The sequence below is a fragment of the Pseudopipra pipra genome, chromosome 1, assembly GCF_036250125.1.
Source record: "Pseudopipra pipra isolate bDixPip1 chromosome 1, bDixPip1.hap1, whole genome shotgun sequence".
In the NCBI taxonomy this organism is placed as follows: Eukaryota; Metazoa; Chordata; class Aves; order Passeriformes; family Pipridae; genus Pseudopipra; species Pseudopipra pipra.
The window spans coordinates 55,346,596-55,369,315 of NC_087549.1; the positions used below are offsets into that span (position 1 = coordinate 55,346,596).

Here is a 22,720-nt window from a genome sequence, read left to right on the forward strand (position 1 = left end):
CATTTTTTTTCAAAAGAAAGTAAGTATTTGAATTTGATATCAATCCACTGCAGAAAGATTAGGACAACTGTGTGTTGCAATGATCATCCTCTGAAGGAATTCCTGTTCTTCCAGTCTGCTTCCTCTGGAAAAATCTCTTGAAATCTTCACATACAGATCTTTCTGTGCATTAGGTTTCCTTGGAACTGATTTCCTACACATAGGACTTTTCACGTAGTAATAATACCTTCTGTTATCTTTCATATTCTTTTTAAAAAATATATTGTGCAGAAATCTTCCTCTCAGCATGGGACTCTCAGCCTCTTAGAAGCTCAAATTTTTTTGTGTGCAATTAGTAAAGAAATAATGACAACAACAGTTTTTTTGTTCTTTGGGTTTTTTTTAAGATCTTTCACCCATTGAGATTTAAGAGAAGTTGATTAGCATAAAGGGACTAGAAAAATGTCATTGTTTTTTAGTTACTGATTACACTCAAGTGGAATTATAGCAGAAAGACTTGGTGTTAGAATTTCTACCTTAAAACCACCCTTTTCTAAAGGATCCATGTGTTTTAGAAGAGAGACAATTAGATTCAGATAATGGCTTTATTCATCTCATGGAATGTAGAGGGTTTGTTTGCTACATCAATATATTTTTACAGCAAACAAGCACTTCTAAGCTTGCAGGATTTCCAAAATGTCTGTGCTGAGATTGCAGAGCTTGTAATTTCTTTGATCTTGTATTGGTCTGGAGTCCTTGAAAGCAGCAAGAGCAGGGAGCAAAGACGTAACTTGTGTGAGGTTTATAAGCACTTTTGCCAATATTTGCAGATGTTGTAAGCTTCATTGGCAGGGCTTAGGGTCTGTGTAAATGTGGTAATCCTGGCTTTCACAAAGAACACAGGATGTCAAATAGTCATTATGATACCCTCGTTCTCAAAAGCTGGAAAGACTCTGGCAAGTTTAAAATAGGTCCCTGTATGAAATTACATTATAGAGTAATCTGTAAAATCAGTTTGACATACTGAATCAAAGCTCTTAGTTACTGGTGAACAGAAAATTGATGCATTTTAAGTCCCATAACTGATAAATGACTTGATGGATTAACTACCAATTTTCTTTTTAAACTTTCCATCTACTTAATAGTTGCATGTGAAATTTCAGGTTCAGAATAACCTTTTCCCTGTCAGAAAATATCAGACAGGCCACAAGAGAGAAAAATTGCATTTAAATAGAATTGCAATCATACTACTTTGTCATGGATACTTCAGGAATAGAGATCAGGAATGCAGGTTAGCTAGGCCATAACCTAAGTGAATAAAGTTATCTTATGACTGACCATTTCTGGTCAGAATTCTTTCAAGTAGGTCCCATCCTGTTCCATTTTATGGAGAGCTGCACTTAATCCTCTCTCCAAACCTTCAGCCTAGTCCCAGGATCCATTTATGATACTCTACTGAACTGAGAACTGAAAAGCTGAGGTAAATGGTTGGGGGATCAGATAGGAAGAATTTCAGACTTTCTCCCACTATTTCCTGAAAAAATCCAAATAAAACTGACCAGAATACAACTTAGGTTAAGTTCACCCTGGACACTTGCTATTGCAGTTTGTTCTTAAAAAGAGGTTTCAAGACTTGCTACTCTCATTTTCACATGTCAAAAATGTGTTCTTTCAGAAAATGAACACTGTCTTTAACAAACACTTCTCTCTAATCTTGTGTCTAAATCCAGTCTGTGAAGCAATCTGATCCTGTCTTGAAGACCTTTACTGACCATCTGCCAAATTGCTACAATATTAATTTGCAATCTAACCTCCAAATGGGTCCCTGGGCTGTTGAATGGAAGGTCTGAATGTTCCAAACAATCTGTCAGTAAGAAAAAATAATCCTTTCTGGCTATCAAAGGGTGGTGACCATGGCCAAGGCCCTGGCTCCCAGGTGTTGTTTTATTCTGCTCTCAGCATACATCATGGAAGCTGTTGTATAGAACAAAACAAATGGGAACTGATGTGGAAAACATATGAATAGAAGCTGGGTGCAGAATGAGGTTTTCACAAAATATACCCTACTTGCTAGCCAGTTAGACATTTTGCCTTCTTATTCCTGTCGACATAGAGACATTTCTTGCTTAAGGAATCTTTATGCACTAGGTTATTACCACAGCTGATAATCAAGTATTTCATATTATTAAAGGAAATTAGTACCTTTTAAAGGACTTTTCACCAGTTTTTCTCTGAGCTGAAATAGAAACTCTTCATCCATCTCTTTATGAAGCAGTAAATAATTTTGTAGGCTAACATTAATTTTGTGTACAGTTATCAAAATGTATAAAACATGTGTATGTATGTATGTTTGAATTTCTAATGATTCATTACAATTTCAGCATGCAGACTTCTCTTAAAAGGGAAATTATTACTATATTTCATACTCAAACAGATTTCAGGCATCACCATCATTACAGAAATATTGCTCTCATATCCTCCATCAACCAAAGGCAGAGATAGAGAGGGGGAGCTACTGTGTGAGATGTTTTTTTATTGTTGTGAGTCAAAGGCTGAGATTATTTGGGAAGATAGAATTCTGTAATAGCTGATAATACTAGTTTGCAAAGAGAACTTTATACGCCAAGCTGAGTCAGCATGGAAATGATGAACAGTTGTGAAAAAACCACCTCACACTGTTCCAGATATATATTGGAACAGCATATTGAGTAACTGAAGTTCATATTTTTTGATCGTTCATGTACAATGGTCCTTTGAACATTTTACAGGGACCTCTGTGGTTCAAGTGACAGCCACTGATGCGGATGATCCTACTTACGGCAACAGTGCTCGGGTGGTATACAGTATATTGCAAGGACAACCTTACTTCTCTGTGGAGCCAAAAACAGGTAACTTTCCATAAACTCTTTGCAGAAATGCTTAGAAAAAAAGAAAATGTGCATTAAAACTTGCTAGGAACTTACTAATATGACCTCTTGGTTAATTGAATACATTTGGATTTTGTTGATCTTTTAATCTCTTATTCTTTAGAATAGATTATGAAAACCATACATCTGAGCTATGTAATAAACAGACTTTGCTGGAATGGAATTTCTTATCTTGTCAATCTACCAGCTGCCTGGTCTGCTGCCTGTTGCCATCTCTCTGATCAATGAAAATTTCAAGATACTGTGAACTGTGATAACCAGTGACAGGACCGAAGGGAATGGTTGAAGTTTTCTCAGGGGAGTTTTAGTTTGGATATTAGAAAGAGGTTCTTCACCCAGAGGGTGGTCAGGCACTGGAACAGGCTCCCTGGGGAAGTGGTCACAGCACCAACACTGACAGAGTTCAAGAAGCATTTGGACAATACTCTCAGGCACATGGTGTGACTCGTGGGGATAGTCCTGTGCAAGGTTAAGAGTTGGCCTTAATGATCCTTGTGAGTCTCTTCTGAGTCAGCATATTCGGTGATTCTGTGAACAGTTTTTTTGCAGATGTTTGTCTTAGAAATATCTAAATGTCACACAGTCAGATTTCCATTACAGATTTACGGCATGATTACCTCTTCATTCTACTTTTTAAACTGAAGTTTTGTTGTGGGAAATGAATCTATATATTAATTTGAAGAAGAAAACACTGTGCTTCCTATCTTTATCTGATACAACATTTTGCTGCCACTTTCAAAATATATTACTGGTGAAATTTTGCTTTTACAATTTTCATGAAATTTTTTGAATATTTTTAAGTCACGACAAGATGCAATTTTTAATCCTTTGTTGCTTTAGTAAACATTGCCCATTCTGCTGTATCATTTCATAAAGCAGGAAAATAGGTCCTCGCTCTGCTCAATTCAGTTTAGTGCCTGAGCCTTCACTTACACCAGCAAGGAGAAGAATTACAATCTTCATTTTGGAAATAGCCAAATTGAGACAAAGGAGAAAAAAAGCATTTACCCTTTTTATTATAAATAGTCTTTGGTGTGAATCAGACCTGTATCCCAATGCTATGACCAAAAAGCCACACTCAATTTAGCAACATCTAAGTTTGCAGAAATAAGTACTATAGTTATCTTCATATTGCAACAGGTCCATGCTCAGCAGGTATACTTAGCACTGCCTTTCTCCCTCCAATGAGTATGATTTATAGTGGTTTTCTCTCTGTTTCTCTCTCTCTGTCTCCATGTATATGCATGTACAATGTGTATTGCCACAGTGAATGCAGTCAGCCCTTGAACAGTAATATGGTAGTTTCTGCTAAATCAAAATCTTGATGAATTCAGACTGAAATGTTTGCATACATTTCTCTTTGATGTAATACTCCAATTTCCTTTGTTCTTGACAGGTATCTTCCAAATGATTGGGTAATATTGCCTGGTAATTTAACTATGATAGAAAAACAAGCAGGCCAGGAAAAGCAATGTAGAAACAATAACACTATGAAATTGTATATTAATTGTATTTTAACATGTCTTGTAAAATGGGTGAAATAGTGCCAGACAGTTCTGCTTGTGACATAAATGTTTCAACACAGAGGTGATTAATGGCAAGTCCTGCATTCGTAAGGGAAGAAATAAAACTCTAACTAAACATTCAACAAATAGCAGATGAAGAGATATGTGTCCCAATGTGCCTCTTCTTTATTTAGTTTGTTTATGTTTCCTTCACTGCTGACACTAAGTGCTGGTGGAGTAAACGGCTGCCTCTCTGGAAATCAGAGTTAGCAGCTGTACTGTGTACTGAGCATGAAATATTCATAAAATCATCATATTTTGAGAGGGCATATTTATTTTTTGCTCTATATCAGCATAACTGAAAGGATGAAACATGGAATTTTCTTCCAGTTTTCATTTCAAATCAATTAATTACAAATTGTGTGCAGATCATCAAATGGATATAACAAAAACTACTTCAGATATCACAATATTCCATTAATAAATAAAAATTCTCTTGATTATGCTAATGATTTAGAAGTGGATATTGTTAAATCAAATATATGGAAAAATAAGACAATTTCATATATCTGCAAAGTGTGGCATGATATCAGTATTAGTATGAGCTAATGTGGTGAACGACTATTCAAAACATCATTAAATGAATCTTTACCTTGGAATGTTAAAAATTAATGCAGAATATTCTGTTCTTCCTATCTCTAAAAGAGTAGGAAATCAAATACGGGAAAGGACATCTTCCAAGGAAGGGAGTGTTACCCAAGACATTATGAAGTCTAGTTCAGGGAGATGTTATTTGGAAAACACAGTTATGCACAGCATTACACAGTGAATCTAATGCTAAATAAAAAATGGTGGGTTTTGGTGACTGCTTAAAATAAGCTTGTAGTATGTCAGTTCGACTCCTAGTCAAACCCTGTGATATTAGTGTTGAAATTAATTCATTCCACTCTTGTTGCTATCATTGATCTGCTGTTACCTTCTAAAGGCAAACTCAGCTTTCACAGTAGCATGTTTGCTTGTGCAGCCATTGACACCTTGTCTTACTGCAGGTGTTATCAAGACTGCCCTTCCGAATATGGATAGAGAAGCCAAGGACCAATACCTGTTAGTTATTCAAGCAAAGGACATGGTTGGGCAGAATGGTGGATTATCAGGGACCACATCTGTAACTGTCACCCTGACTGATGTTAATGACAACCCACCCCGCTTTCCACGCAGTAAGTTGCTTTGTAAATACATAACTTGTAATATTATTCCTGAACATTGCTATTTTCTTTACACACCTTGCTATTTCTAAACAAAAAGTGCTTAGTTTCCATGTTAAGTACTTTGAGAATCACTGATCACAAGTTATAATAATTATTATTATTATCATTATTACATCATTTTTCTTTCCCTAATGTGTATTGGATCAGTTGAAAAGAAGTGGTGTACAGCAGGGACATTCCTCTCTATGAAAAAGAAGAGCAAAAAATAGATCTCTTAATCGATATTGAGCTCTTGCCAGTTAGACTTCAGGATTCTTTAATTTGACTCTTAATCCTTCATATTCCTTTGACATTTTAACAGGATTTCTCATATGCTTACAGTGTTTCCTAAAGAGTTAATCACAAAAGAGCTGGAAAGTCACCTTCCCTCTATTTGCTTTCTTTGACTAAGGTGTCTCTCCTCCTAACCAAAGAAAGGAGCACACAGTCGTACACTCAAATCTGAAGAGCACAGTTTATTCATAGCATTCTGTCTAGGGTTCTTTTTTTAAATAAAAAACCCATAATTCTTAAAGTAGAATTAAAATAATGTGAGGAATACATTCACGTCAACTCGAACCTCACCTCCAAAAATGAAAAAAATAGATCTGTACGTAATAGATTTCCTGCTATTTCAAGCCACCAACTGCTTGAAATAATAAGAGAATAAGTGAAGTTATTTTTGAAGGTGAGGGTGTTATTGGCTACAGACTGCACTCAGATACCCTTTTGACAGCATATATATCATTTGGTACTTGAATAAAGAAGCTGCAATTTTCAAGTTGATGCACTTGCTGTTAAAGAAATGAATATGTATCAGTTTCTAGTGATGTTCAGATTGCAAACTACCTAACCAAGATACACAGGTATAAAATAATAAGATTTTATATTGATATTAGTTTACTTTCCTCTTCTCTAGAAAACAAAGTAAAACATTCTCTGCATTATCATTTTTGCATCTTTATGTGATACCTCTCTTGTCACATGAAGAAATTATGCCTCTAGTACTTAAGGAAGAGTCTATCACAGAGAACCTAGCAAAAAGGGCAATTCAGTTTCAAAACTGAAGCATATATTCTTGTAGCCTGAGTAAATATTCAGGCACATGATTTAAAGCAAAGTAAATTTAAGAAAGCTAGATTTTTGGGTTTTGCCTTCAGCCCCAGAAGACTCTGAATTCACTAAATTTTTAAATTTCACAGGATCATATCAATATAATGTCCCAGAGTCTTTGCCAGTGGCTTCTGTGGTGGCCAGAATAAAAGCTGCAGATGCAGATGTGGGACCTAATACTGAAATGGAGTATAAGATTGTGGATGGTGATGGTTTGGGAGTATTCAAAATTTCTGTCGACAAAGACACTCAAGAGGGAATCATAACAATTCAGAAGGTGAGTCTGATTTTATCCACCAATTCTATTTGGATCTCTGCAAGATGAGGGCAGGTAATGAAAATATGGGTTTTTCTTTTTAAGAGTCTTGTCTGCTGTAAAGGTTTTTTCCATTGGTATATTTCATCTTGGCTTCACTGTATGATTTTGAGTGTTTTAATGAGTTACATTGAAAAATATTGTGCTTTTTATTTTTTGATGAGGATTTTTTTAAAGCGCCTGTATTTGGATGGGAATATAAGCTTTAGTCTTATTTATCTTTGTATTAAAGAGAAAATACAAAAATATATTTCACAGTGAAAATGCAAGCTCCAAATAAGAAACGGATCCCAAAATTAATTTTAAAAATAATTATCCAATTGTCTTTGGTTGATGTGGTTCTATTCAGAACCACATCTAACTTTTAAATTATGTAACAGTGAAAATAGTTGTTTTACAGGTTCATATATTATTAAAAATATTATTTTTAAAAAACTGAAAAAATTAAATAAATGTTTTTTCTTCAAAGCTCTCTGTATGTACAGTTAAAAAAGTAACCTTTTAAAATGGAAAAATCATGTTTATATAAAAATATTAAACCAGCTTTCTTACCTTCCTGCAGCACATTTTAGACTACCCTCTAAAAAAAATAAAAACGTGTTGAAATATTTTTCAAGAAAATTTAATTTTTGCAAACAGGAAAAAAAATGCAACACCGTAGAAGAATCTCTTAAATAATTTCCTACTCTGAATGTGTGAGTGCTTGGCAATGACAATACCAAATCTGTGGACAAACTCTGGTAGGGCAATTTTAAGGAAAATTCCCTGTCTCGCCATCCAGGAGCCACTCAGGCCATCACACTTGCACCACCTGAGCTGGGACCAAAGCCCATTCACAGCTACACACCCCATGCTCACACAGTCAGACTGGGTTTCCTTACTAGCTCGACCTCAGCAGTGTGTCAGGCATCCAGATCTTTAAAATTATTTCATTTTGGTGCAATAACAGTAACAAAATAGCAGCTCGAGCTGGTGCCTCCGAGGAGAGACTGGGAACAAAGGCACGCCCGGGCTTTTATCCGCTCACAAGTCTAAGCCCAGTAAGGTCCGGGGTTCTCAGCCCCTGCCATGTTTCTGAGTGTTCGGTCCCCTGCTGGGCCACAGGCCCCTGTGACCTTTGTTCTGCAAAGGGTCCGCATTTCACGGCCTCTTGCCTGGGGCTCCAGCCACCTACAGCTAAATCTGCAGCTGCCACTGCAACTCAGCTACCTGTACTGGATGTATTCCTCAGCAATTTAATACCCCTAAAATGTGGGAATCACTTGGCGTTTTAGAATATATGTGATTATGTTCCTAAACAAGGACTTAACGTTTGTACTTGATATGATTCTGTAATGAATTTTTCTTCCCTATATACTCCTTAATTTTTGTAACCTTCACCTATCAGTTGTGGAATTTTTTGTTTTGTTTTATTGGGTTTTTTTCCCCCTTCTCTGGTGCATCAATTCCTTTCTAAAACAAAACTTCAGTAACATATCTCCTTTGAAAGAAGCTAAAACTGCATGATGTTGCAAAGCAATGGGCTAGTTCTCTGATGCCTTTAATAACTCTTGAGAACTAGTAAGAATCCACACGTCACAACAAATGGAGTATGTTCAGCACCGTGAACATGCATATTAGATCAGGCTCTAATATGTGTAATGTGAATTATCTTTTTTCAAGGCAAAAACACCCATCTTAGGCTTCTTGTAAACTGTACTACCTTTGAATGAAAAGTTAGTAGTCTCTGTTCAACAGCCAAATTCAATGTGGCATCTTCAGTTTGCTCATTTAAGATTTTTGACCAAAGATTTGAGAGAAATTTGCCTATCCTAGAGGGAGAGCATTTACTAGTGCCTCAGTGACCAACACTGAATCAGTCAGGTTCGTCAGTGATCTAATTTGAGAACTGGTGAGTTCACTTTAATTTTTAGTATACTTTTGTTCCTGGCACATCCTGATTGCAGTGCTGTACAGTGGACCAAATAATTGCCAGTTATTATTTCTGTAATAACTTTAGCTGGGGAGCCGAACTGGACTTTTCAGTACTGAACATTTGTCCTAAGAAATGCTCTGTGAAATAGCTATTGAACTACATTAAAAAGGTTAAAAGTTGTTGACCTGATGAAATGATCCAATTTGTTAATAATCTTTAAACCTAGATGCTGCTATATTTTGACATAAGAATTGAGATTTTTTTCTGTCCATCATTAGAACTTTTCACCAATTTTCCTGCTATTATTAATTCACTTTACTCTGTGCAGTGGATTGACCTTGGTTGGGTGCTAGGTGCCCACCCAGTCACTCTATCACGCCCCACTTGGGGAGGGGGGGTAGAAAATAAGGTGGAAAAGACATTGTGGGTCGAGATAAGGGCAGTTTACAAAAGCAAAAGTGACGGTCACATGCACACCAAACAAGGGAAAAAACACAGAAGATCTTATTCCTTACGGTGATGTCCAGCCACTTACAGGGAAGTAGGGCTTCACTTCGTGTATCAGTTGCTTCAGAAGGCAAATGCTGTAAATAATGAATGCCCCTTCCCTCCCTCCCCCATTTCCCTTAGTTTTTATATCTGAGCAGACAGCCTATGGCATGGAGTATCCCTTTGGTCAGTTTGGATCAGCTGTCCTGACTGTTTCTCCTCCCACGATCTTGCCCACACCCAGCCTACTGGTGTGTGTGGGGAATGTTGGAGAGACAGTGCTGGTGCTGTGCCAGCGCTGCTTGGCAGTGGCCAAAAAACTGGTGTGTTGTCAACACCTTCCCAGCTACCAATACAAAGTGCAGCACTGTGGGGGGCTGCTGTGTGGAAAATTAACTGCACTGCATCCAGACTCGATACACTCTGCCATACCCAAAAGCAAGTCCTCATGCTGAGGGGCACCTCTCAAACCTTTGGATGTCCTTAGCTCTTCATTTTGACTCCAGAGAACTGAGTGTCTTGCCCAGGGCTGAAGGACTCTCCCTGCCAACCCTACAGAAAATATTGTCTAGGAGAGAAGTAAGTGAAGAGCTCAAGCACGGTGGCTACCGGGCAACTTGTTCTTCTCTGGAGAACAAATACATAGAAGACCATTGATAACAGTGTATGCAGGTTAAATGGGCTTCAACTACTGAGTCTTACCTCCCAGATCACTATGGAGCCAGGCAAGGGTTATCCCTGCATGGTAATGTGTGCTCGTTGGTAGGAAATCGGAGAAGAAATTAAGTCTGTAGCCTGAAATCTGCCTAAACATTTTACTGTCCAGCACATGATGTTCTGTACTCCTCTGAGTGCAATTACCTCTCTCCTTTTCATGCCCTGAAATTAGCTGAGGTATTGAGAAACAGCTCAGCCTCAAAATGCATGCCCATCCTTTTCAACTTGTATTTATATGCTCAGATGACATGTCTGTGTACACATCAAGCAGTAAAATGCCAAGGCAAAGACTTCTGAAAAGGCACGCTTTGGTTCTAAATGCAAATGGATGCGCTAGCTTTGCATACTTTTGCTGCAATTGTACATAAAGCTCAGCAGGCTGGGCATGAAAATCACCAGCAGTAACTGTGAGCAGCTGAAAGCACTGCTCCATTCATTTTTGTGCTGGGTGTTGTGGATAAAGTTTGGCACCTGGTTATCCGAGTTCCACATGAACTGAGGATTTTTCATTCTGCTTTTAGAAGGATAACCGCTTTTGAAAAGTTGACTTCCTCACTAAAAACTAACACTTCTTTTAACACATAAGTAGCATTAAATAAAAAGAGTTTTTGTAAGAAAGAAAAAAAATTGTGAGAAGTGATATTTAAGAATTCACTGAGCAAAGCAGGTTTTTTACGCTCCAAGTGGATGGAATATGAAAGACAATGCCCAAGAATGAGCAAAAATTGTAGGAAAATTATTTGGTTTTAAACAGAGATATACCAGGTTTCGTGACATTAGAAAGATAAAAATGTTACATGATTAAGTATATCTCAAGATTACTTGTTTATGATGGACTTACACATGTATTGGTTTGAAAGGTGACAAAATTGGTGAATAACATTTGGGTGTGTTTAATTTTTGGATTGGTTTGGATTGTTTTCTATGCACGTATAAACACATTTCTTCTCTGCACCCTATGACACAGAGACTTCAAAACATCGAAAGTCAGCAGAAAAAAAAAATTGTGATTTTACTCTAACAGGGTGATATGGTTTGAAGCTGGCTCCCTGCCAAGTCTCCAAACCTTACCACAAGAAGTCCCCCCAAAACCTCAGGGAGAAGAGGGAAAAAACCAACCAAGAAAAACCGAAACGAGAGGGAGACAGCTAAAGCAATATATATATAAATATATTTACACTTATGTTACAGTTATATACAATTGAAATATATATACAATTTCACAAGGGAATGGGAAGGGGGAAGGGAAAAGGAACAAAACCAGAATAAAATATATACATATATCCTGATTAGTAGCCCAATATCTAGCAACTAAAAGAGTTAGCAAAGAAATATCTCACTACTCTCCTTGGGACAACCGAGAGTCGCTCTGGAACGATCGCCGGCAACCTCTGTCTCCCAAGGTCGACAAGGCCTTACCAGGCCTCGCTCCCCAACACGACAGACTCAACAGCAGGGAACCTGCACCTCCAAGCCACTGGAAGGAAAGAGAGCGAAGGCCTCTCCTGCTTTCTTCTTATAGCCTGGCTTACGTAAAAATCGTAGGGAATACTGGGTAAATCTGGACCCTTCCTTGGTTGCCAATTGGTCACCAAGGAAGGCCTAGACCAAACTACTACACAGTGATATTCATAGAAATATAAGGAGAGTATTCTTTCCTTATTTATATCTCTTCTGCATTGCTAAATCCAGATATCTCTTTGGCTTGCACAGTCTATTGAGAACGGGTTTTTCTCAACACTTTGAGAAAAGTGTTGTTTTCTACAGTGTTGTTTTCTGGAGAGTACTGGTAGTTCTGCTCATAGTTTTTATAGCCATGAAAGAACTGGGGATTCCAGGTTCCTCAACATGCTAGTACTGTTCTTACCTCGTGTCAGTATATATTAGCTACTGATCTAAACCTCAGTTCAAAGTAACTTTTTGATTGTAGTCTGGTACTCTTGCAATAACTCCCTTGACCACATGGAATCAGACAAGGGAGGAATACTTTCTCTGTGTGTTTTTCTCCTTGATCTTTATCCTTCCAAGGAGTAAAGAATTGGATTGTACTATTTTATGCAGCACAACGAAGAAGCATGCATGCTGTATCATTACAGTGTTTGCTTCTATATTGTTTTTCACATGGTCATCACACCTTACTTCCATTTGTCCTGGTTATGATTTTTGAATTAGGATAAAATGAATGAGATGTGAAATTCACATATTCCAGGAAGTTGCTGAAGTTCACTCTAAACTAAACAAAACAATAAAACTCCCAAAGAAACAAACCCATACAACTTTTTCAAAATATTTGGGACAAGGGCTAATTTTTTCATGAATTTATGACTTATATAATAACAGCAGGTTATGTCTGGGTAGAATTTTTATTTTGTGAGATCAGTGAAGCTAATGACAGAAACACTACTGAACCATTTACTTGGTTATTTGCACTAAAAACCAAAACCTACCCTCTTCTGCAATACATGAACTGAATTCATATGCAAAAAAATGTATCCAGCATGTGTCTAGGACAATATATAAAAGGGTTTAAGTTGTTTTTGGGATGCTATACTCTATTTCCAAGGTGCAGTAGGATATCAAAAATGCTAGAAGACAAACTTTGTGTTTCTTCTTCCTTGTCTTTCTTCTTCTTTCTTCAGAATTTGGTATAAACAAGTGAATGGGACCCATAAGAGATATTTTCAGCTTAAAGGAAGAGTGGGAAAGTGGTGGGAAAGCTAATTTTTTTTTTTCCTGTAGCCTACTATATTCAAACAATTTGTTGCCCAGTAGTTTCAAGTTCCTGTGGAATTCTTCCCATATTTTATTTACTCACTTTCTCTTTTGTTAAAAATACTAATAAATAAATGAAAAGTTTTCACTTGTCAAATGAAACAGAGGAAAACTCTATTTTTATCCTTTACAGAGCAGTCTAAAGATGCCATCTACTCAAACTTTGTGCTACAATTCTGATGTTGGAAATAATGTGAGAGTTTGGCTATTCTCCAAACTGTAGGCAGTCTCTGTAATGAATCACAGAATAGAACAGAACAGAACAGAATAGAATAGAATAGAATAGAATAGAATAGAATAGAATAGAATAGAATAGAATAGAATAGAATAGAATAGAGATCATACATTAGAATAATTAAGGTTGGAAAAGACCTTAACCTTGGGAAAGATCATCAAGTCCAGCCTTTGACCAAACACAGCCATGTCAGCTAGTGCCACATCCAGTTGTTTCTTGAACATCTCCAGGGATCGTGACTCTACAACCTCCCTGGGCAGCCTGTTTCAATGCTTAACCACCCTTTCAGTGATGATGATGTCCAGCCTCAGCCTTTTCATGATGTCCAACCTGAATCTCTCTTGTCACAAGCTTGTGGTAGTTGTAGAGAATGATAAGTTCTCCTCTGAGCCTCCTCTTCTCCTGGCTGAACAACCCCAGCCACTCCTTTAGCCAGTACTCATATGACTTACTCTCTAGACCCTTCACCAGCTCCACTGCCATTCTCTGGACATGCTCCAGAGAGCACCTCAATGTTTTTCTTATAGTGAGATGCCCAAAATTGAACACAGTACTTGAGGTGCAGACCCCGGTGGTGAGTAAAGGGGAGCAATCAGCAATCCCTTCCCTGGTCCTGCTGGCCACACTGTTTTTCATACAAGCCAGGATGCCACTCCAGGTGACCTTCTAGGTCACCTGGACACACTGCTGGATCATGTTCAGCTGGCTGTCAACCAGCACCCCAGGTCATTTTTGGGAAAGCCAGACCACTTTCCAGCCATTCTTTCCCAAGCTTGTAGTGCTGCATGGGGTTGTTGTGACCCAAGTGCAGGACTTGGCTTTGTTGAACCTCACACAATTGACCTCAGCCCACTGATCCACCCTGTCCAGGTCCCTCTGCAGAGTCGCCTTACCCTCCAGTAGATCAACACTGCCACCCAACTTAGTGTCATCCATGAACTTACTGTGGGTGCATTCGATCTCCTCATTCAAATTATTTATAAAGATATTAAACAGGATTGGCCACAACACTGAGCCCTGGGGAACCCCACTAGTGACTGGAGACCAAGTGGATGTAGCACCATTCACTGCCACTGTCTGGGCCTGACGAGCCAGCCAGTTTTGAACCCAGTGAACAGTGCACCTGTGAAAGCCATGGACTGCCAATTCAGAAGTTAAACTAAACTAGATGTGTAAGTTACCTTCAAGCTTGATTAAGGAAAATATCCATCTTAAGTGACCTTTGCAGAAAAAGATCAAGAAACAAAATATCCCAAAAGAAGTATTGTACAGGTTTTGAAAAGGAATCGGGCATTTGTATTTCTTAGAAGTGTTTGAAAATTTTTTCTCGGTTCACACTGTGACTCAGTTCTCCATCTGTAGAGTAGGATCAATTCCTTCCTGTGGTTTCATTTGTAATTTACACTCTGCTATCAGTGCTCTGCTAGTAAAGGACTCACATAATTTGCATAGCTCGATTTCACAGTGGTGAGGCTGTTTGGAGAAAATGTGTAATTTTTCTGCATATATTGGAGTTTCAAAAAATGTGTTAGATTTGTCTCTGCAGTAGCAATCTTAGAATTGAAGAAACATTTATGGAAGTGAATGATGATTCAGTCATTCAATACAACAAATTCTGAAGTATCCATGCAAACCTACGTGTGTACAATTTTGAAGTGAATTTGACTGTTCACAGAATTCTGATCGTAATACACATGAATGGAGTCTTGGTTTCACTTTCTAAGCAAACTGCATACACAAAACCTTATTTTTTGTGGTTTCCAAAGCACTGTTCCTAAGAATAGTATACTAAAAAGGACGTCATATAAGTACAGATTTCCCTTTATTCGCAAAGTTGCAGGCTATGGTTAGACTTCAGTAATAGAAATAGCTTAGTAGCAAAGCATCTTAAGATAAAAAACCTGATGCTCTTTATCCACCTACAACTTTATCAAATACTTGGTGCTTAAAGTAGCAATGGTAATTTAGTAATAAAATAGGCTGTAAGATATATTTTTATTTTATGTATCATATGTGACTTTTTGAAATGTTATGAAACCTGATTCAAGTCATTTGGAAGTCTATGGAGAGATTTTAGTGGACTTAAGAGGAAAAAAAAGATCAAAAAAAGCCTGAAGACTCTGTAGAGAGAGGAATGTAATGTCTTGCTGCAGCAAGTGACAAGCATTAAGATTTCCCATGGTACAGTTCTTGCTCACTTTGCCTTCATTTCTCCCCCCAGTGCACAGCCCAACCACCAATATCACCAACCAATTTGAATGTTAAAGGAAAAGATGTGAAAATAGTGTTGCAAAGTACTTTCTGATAGACAGTGACTGCTAAGAGATTATTTTAAAACCTGAGTTCATTCTAAAAGCAATACTGGCAATTATAAAATGGGAGGGGAGAGGGTTTGTGCATAAGCTTTTGAGTGAAAAGCTATCTTTCCATTACTGTTAACATTTTTTCCTGCTGGAAATTTTTCTTTCAATTCTGTATCAGAGTTTACAATGTAAGAACATGAGGCTTCCATGGTTCCTTTGAGAGATGGTGTGCATTTGTTTGATGTACTGCAGTTTTCAATATAAAACTTCAACTGAGCTTAAAAATGTGATTTTCACCCCTAAAAAGTACCTTATTACAAAGTTACCATTAAATAAAAATGAAAATTACAAAAATGAGCTTTCCATGACTTATAACTTCATATTCAGCCTCTGTAATATAGAAGACTTGTTTTGTAATTTTCTTTAGAGAGTATAAAATTCTTACCCCTTAAAAGGAAAAACTAATAAAACCAACAGAGTTCACAAAGGGAAAGATTAATGGATCCTGCACAAGATCCAATCAGATAATATTAATGCACAGATATTAATGAAGCCGTCAAGCTCTATTCACTGTACTGAAGGACTGAAGTATACATCGTCCATTTAACCTTCAGCACTGATGTAGTGATTTGCAGTCAGTTAAGCTGGTGTTCCATTATTGGAATCCTGTGCCTTTTTTTATAGCAGGAAATAATAAAGGCATGATCCGAAGGCCAGTTAAATAATGCTGTCTGTTAACAGATGTCAGTGATAATTAGATAAGAAGAATTAAAAATCTTTTCAGTTCACTTTCTCAGTCTTTCATTAGTGTTTGTAGCATGTAATGTCTTAATTATATTATGTAAGAAATGTTGAAACATTTCCACCAGGTCAAGAGCTCTTGCATATTAATCATACCTTAGGGGTTCTGTTTGTTTTCCAGAGTATATTCTGCCTTAAAACCTGATACCTCTGTATTCACCACAGGATCTGAGGTTGTGTATCTTGTAGAAATAGATTGAAGATGATGACTGTAGCTTTTGTAGACATTGCCACACCCCACAAGAGACAGGTTCTGCTACAAAGAACTGAAGTAAAACAATATCACTGCCACTGCATAACACAATAACACTAGATATTGTAAAATTCCTTTGCCAATCCATACTTACCTTTTTCTAAACACCAACTGTTCTCCACTGTGTATATACATAAGTTAGATTTTTTTAATTTCTTTATTCATGTTTCATTAACAAGGATCCTTATAGCTTTTGGATATTGTCAGCAGCATTGGGTACCAGAAGATATCTGAGTAAATCCTAGGGCAGGATACATGTTGCTGAGAGCAGATGTTTACTTCTTCCAATTACTGATATTCCATTACTAATGACTGGTGAAAAACAGGCATTCATAATTAGACCAGTTGATTTTTTTCCTGGAAGAATTTTGGTACAATCACACTAAGGACATCATGGTGTATTTCTTAGATGTATACAGCTAAGTTTAAGATTAAACCTGCTCTTATTAAGGAAGGCTGTTTAGAATATGAATCTACACCATTGGTAGTTTTGCATCCTTCTCTGTGAGGAAATACTTTTCTAATCAAATTGTATTTTTCATGTATTCCCTACTTGTCTAAAACTCCTGTAATCCAGTCAAATGAAGAGTGTTCTCTTTTTTTATTACAAGAATGAAATATGATTATTTAAAAGTGCATCTCAACCCTCATGATAAACATTCACATAAAAACTACATTTTTATTATTTCAGTTAATAAAGTTCTAATTTAGTCTTCTTTAGTCATTATAGAAACATAGAAGTATCTAAAATTAAGTAAAATAATATTTCTTCATTATTTTGCTAGTCTATGAAAATTAGAAGTTATATAATTTGTCCAGCTACCTATATTGTGCTGTATGACTTTGTCTATTAAAACAGAATTTTCTTATTCTTTTTTACTTAGAATGACTGTGCTGTTGACATTAGTATATCGGAAGGAGATATCTTGTCTGCAGTCTCAGGATGTGTTTCCATGTGTTTAATTACGTATCACTGTAATCTCAATCACTCAATTTCAGCAGATATCACTGATTAATGAGAATAAATTAGCTTTCCCTTCTCCACTACATACTTTTGTACTTTCTGACTGAAAATATACTGTTTGCTAAAGGCTTGGCGGTTTGGGGGTTTTTTGAGGGATGAGTGGTTTCTTTTTTAAATCTTGGCCTTTTAAATATTGGCCTTTTGTCTTTGACATTTTTCAGGTTATCATTTCTTTAGTTAATAGTTTGCTTTTATGGGAAAACGTGGAGTCTTAAGATATTTGTCTGCTTGGTCATCTTCTCTTTAACCTCGCTGCTCGTCTGGTCATATCAGTTATCAATTGTTATCACTACAGAATATAGTTTCTGAGACATTTTTCATCATCCTAACATCACATTACATTTGGCAATGGGGTTTGTTTCATAACATATATATTGTACTTTAAATACAAAACCAGAGTGAAAATAAAAAAATATTAAACACGCTTTAGTAATAAATACTAATTGTATCCAGTATAGTGACCAGTATGCAGACAAACTTTCTTTTATGGCATATCTGTTTTAGAGAGCTATGGATACTACAGATGTGATTCAATGCAAGAAGTAAGCAGTTGCATAATGTGAGGATCACATGTATTCCCATTCAGAGAAGCCTTTTGCTGCCACACAGAGTTTGTAAAAGTTCAGTGCCTTTCTGAGTATGATGTGCTGCAGTTCATTTTTCATATTTAAATCTAGACTGTTTACAGCTGTATTATAGCATCAGCATTATCTCTGACTTTAGGATGCTCATTTGGGATTTATCCTACTGTAACTTGATGGAGAATGTAGGTCCTTGTAGGTCAACAGATGTATGTTTCACCTCTGCTGCTCCTTTGAGTGAATACTGGAATGTTTTGCAGATGCTGGCAGATTAATTTGCAAGCACATCTCAGATCCCTCTGATGTATTCAGTAGCAGAACTGCAGAAAACCATTTTTAATCTGTTTTATAGACTTGGAATTATAGTTGAGTAACCAGACTGCAGCTTTAGAAGTGTTTGGGTCTTTTGCTGCTGTTCTTAATGATTAAACTTGGAATTGAAAAGGAACAGTTAGCTGAATATTGGTGCAAGCTGACAAACTAAGAGTATAGATATAGGGTAAATGGTTGTAACATTAACTTGATGCTTTCTTTCAGTAATTGCTTGTGAGCTAAGATGATTTTTTGCCTCTAAAATAATTTTCTTTATGAGACTGTCCTCCAGATTGCAGATATCTCTCTAGTTTTAGGGTAATTTTTGATTCTAATGCAGTATTTATTTGAAAAGAAACTGTAATTTTTTGCTGGTTTAAAGGTAAACCGGCAGGAGAAATGAACTCAAAAGAGAGATTGTAAGTCAGAATAACAATTTAATAAAATAATGCAATAGGTACGATTATACAGACAAACAATTGGTTTTAACCCACAAAACCCAAATGTATAACCCAGCACCCTGGGGCATGAACAGAGTGGTGTTCTTTGGCCCCCCTGAGTCCAAAGTAAAAGGAGAGGGGAAAACCTGTTGGTGAGAGTGCTGTTGCAGTCTGGTGGAGAGTGGTGTTTGCAGTCCAGTCAAGAGTGGTGGTTGCAGTCTGGTTGAGAGTGGTGGTCTGCAGTCTTCCTCTGGATCCCACGAGTGGTTAAAAAAGTCCCAAGACCCCAAGATTACATATTCTCCAGTTCAGGCAGGAATGCCCAGTACCTCCCTCAGGGTGGGGAGTTCCACAATGGATGTGAGGACAGGAACATCCTCCTATCTCGCAGGCCTCTTAACACCCAGTTTATAGCCTGAGGAGTCAGGCTGCTCTGGGCAGAGGGTGTAAATAGTCTATTGATAACACTTTCTGGGAAATGGCATGGAAGGCTATAGAATACACAGTTTTGGGTTACACCCATACAGTGATGAACTGGTCCCAGCTGTTCTAACTAGGACAAATTTAATTAAAGAAAATTAATGCAGAAGGAAGGTGTAAAAAAATAATGTGCATTTTGCTTAAGAAGCAAAACAAAAGAGAACAATCTTCAGGATGCATCTCAATACAAAGTATTATTAGCTTATATAAAAAGTTTATAAGCAATGTCATTTAAGCAATTGCCATATTTTCTACACAAATTTATACAGAGCTTGGAGTAACAATTATTTAGTTAATCCCAATACTATGCAAAAAAAAACCCCAAAACCCCAAAACCAAAAAAAATCTTACCTACAGTTTTCTGAACAAGATGCTTTCACCTGTAAATAACCTGTGAATATTATATTGAGTTCTTATGTCTGGGTACTGTGGCACGTAGTATTTACCATGATCTTAGATAAAATATTAAAAAGACAAAACAAAGTGTTCATTCACACTGGTGAAATAAAGGTGAGAATTTGGTCCTCAAAGAAGTCATAGAAAGTTTGGCATTATTTCAGAGAATTATTTCATTCACAAGGTAAACTATCTTTACAGTTAGTAAAGTCATTGGGGAATATTCATTAGTGAGACACTGCAAATTGTGTTTTGAGAAAACTAAAAAATGAGCCAGCAACTGTGCTCTGTCAGTTGAAACTGCTGGTTGTCTACAAATGGCAAAGTTCATTTTGTACTTATTAAAATTGTAAGTGAAACAGTTTTGTGTCAACTTCACTGGATAATAAAATTTCCAAACAACTTTACCTGCGTAGGAGCTGGATTTTGAAGCTAAGACAAGCTATACCCTGAGGATAGAAGCAGCCAATATGCATATTGATCCTCGTTTCCTGAGTCTGGGACCCTTCAGTGACATGACAACAGTGAAGATAATTGTAGAAGATGTTGATGAGCCACCTGTGTTTACTTCACGTTTGTACTCCATGGTGGTGTCTGAAGCAGCAAAGGTTGGCACTATCATTGGAACTGTAGCAGCCCATGATCCAGATGCCTCAAATAGTCCTGTCAGGTAATTGTAAGATGTCTTATTTATTTAGCCTTTGTATTGAAGTTGTTCATTTTGTGGTGGGAGGGTCTTTGGTTACACTGAATCAATTAGTAAACTTTGTTCCCTTAGAGAGGGAGATTGAGGTTTTCTGCGAGTTTGCATGGTTTGGACTTTTATATTCTGAACTACAGAACCTTTGAAAAAAATATGTATTTAAATCTTTGTGAAACAAAGAAGAGAAGATATAGTTTCAGGATTCCAAGGGAAAAAACCCTCAAAATATTGCTCATATTTATTTTTCCCTAAAGTTAGGAAAAGCCTATTATTATCTTTAAGGAGTAATGTTCTCTTAAATCAACCAAGATCAAAAATTATGATACACATGTATGTCTATATGTGTGCGCATGTGTGTGTGAATAATGATTGTGCGTGCACTAGAAATAAGAACATAATAGGACATAGACTCCCACATGGTAAACTGGAGCTGAGGTCCCACAGAAGGAAACATTAGTAAAAACTCTTTCCATTAGAGAAGTGGATAGGACAAGATGCATGTTGTGCTAGTCAGGATGGCTAAAGACAATAATATTTTCGTTTGTTAATTTTACTGGAGCCAAATATCTTCCATTCGAATGGGAAGAGATACAATCATTAGAGATGCATGAACTGTCAAGGCCCTCTTTCTTTGTCTTCAGTGTGTGAAGAACCTGCAAGTTTTCCACAATATAATGTCCAGGATCATGTTTTCTTGTATCTAAGGTCAAAGCTCAAGGATAAAGACTCACCACCTAAGTTAAATCACTAATGAGCTACTTGTTATTTTTCTTATGCAGAGTAATAATATTAATTCTCAAAGGAACATGCAAAGGGTCTCAAGAGTAGTGGTTATGACTCAGGAGTTTTGTTAATTTAAACATCTGCAGGAGGAGGAGAAATGCATACACAATTAGAAGTTAGTACTTAGTTTCATTTGTTATTGTTGTTCGCTTAGGGCATACATAGGAGAGGCCTTTGCAGGTACAGTACTTGTTTGAGTGTCACCTATTTTGGTTTTTACTTTCATGCATTGAAAATGAACTTGGGACTTTAGAGGAGCTCTCTAATTTCTACAGTAGCATTTTAAGTTGCAAAAATAAAGCATATGTTTCACTCCTAGAGATGATGCACATGTTCTCTCTATTTCATTATATACTTGCAACATATTGAAAATAGCTGATTCCTATAATGTATAAACAAGTCCTAGATGGATGCTTGGCATGTTTTTACTTGTGAAATTTATCTTTGCTGAGCTCTTCCTTTGCTGTGACACTGTTTTCTGGCACTGATGTTATCATCTGATGTATAGTATGATTTAGCAGAGTCATTTAGAATAGGATTAAACATAGTTCCATTAATGCAGGCCGTGCTCAGAATACTTTTGACTCCTGTGTAAACATAAAAATGAGTTTATTTGTCTTGATCTGGTTAATTTTTACAATTCCAGCATAAAAAATTGTTACATCATCAGTGTAACTAACATCCTGAAGATTTCTTCTACTTCAAAGTTTTTTGGCATTTGAAGGGGAGGGAAAAGAAAAGTAGTGAGGATTTATCTATATGCTTGTGAACCTGCTACATACATTGTTGAAGGTTCTGAAAGACCACATAATTTAAAGCTGTTCTGCATCTGCTATGATACATCAGAGCCAGATTCACCTAAAATTGGAATGTGTTAAGGAGGATTAATGCATAAAACTTTTCAGGATCTGTTTAAGAAGTTTAAATTATAATCTATAAATAACTATTCCAACTTCCACATGTTTGACTATATTCATACTGATTAAAAATTAGATTTGTTATAATTCAGAAAATGTTGAAATTACAAAATCAGATACAAAACCTTGACAATACTGGGGGTTGGGAAACATAATACATGTTTTGGAAATAAGAGGTTATCTCGTATGGACCAGAGAACTATTGATGTTTGAACTAGCTTAGATAAAGGATTTAAAACTCCTGAAGCTCAAAGATTTTCAAGTATTAATGGCTGCAAGGAATTAAAGGATTAAAAGTATTTAAAATATTTTTTTTAGAATTTGAGCATGGATACAATACTTGTAAATAAGTTAAGGAAAACCACTTGCTTCTGATGCATAAAAATTATTTTTCTTCTTGTTTCATAAGAATCTGTCATCCAATTTATGTAACTTGTTTGCTTTCCCTCTCCCTCCCTCCTTTTTATTGCTTTCTTCCTTTATTTTCTATTTTTGTCTTTCTCACCTCTCCA

At 36.7% G+C, this 22,720-nt stretch overlaps 1 protein-coding gene across 2 annotated transcripts in view; it reads left to right on the forward strand.

Moving 5' to 3' along the window:
• The window catches only part of CDH7 (cadherin 7), a 90,250-nt gene that overhangs the window by 44,911 nt on the left and 22,619 nt on the right, over positions 1-22,720 (forward strand). For both annotated transcript variants that reach the window (XM_064657502.1, XM_064657511.1), the window contains exons 4-7: positions 2,748-2,867; positions 5,461-5,628; positions 6,861-7,048; positions 20,222-20,475. In XM_064657502.1, coding sequence (XP_064513572.1) covers positions 2,748-2,867; positions 5,461-5,628; positions 6,861-7,048; positions 20,222-20,475 — 730 coding nt within the window. The remainder of the gene's footprint in view (positions 1-2,747; positions 2,868-5,460; positions 5,629-6,860; positions 7,049-20,221; positions 20,476-22,720) is intronic.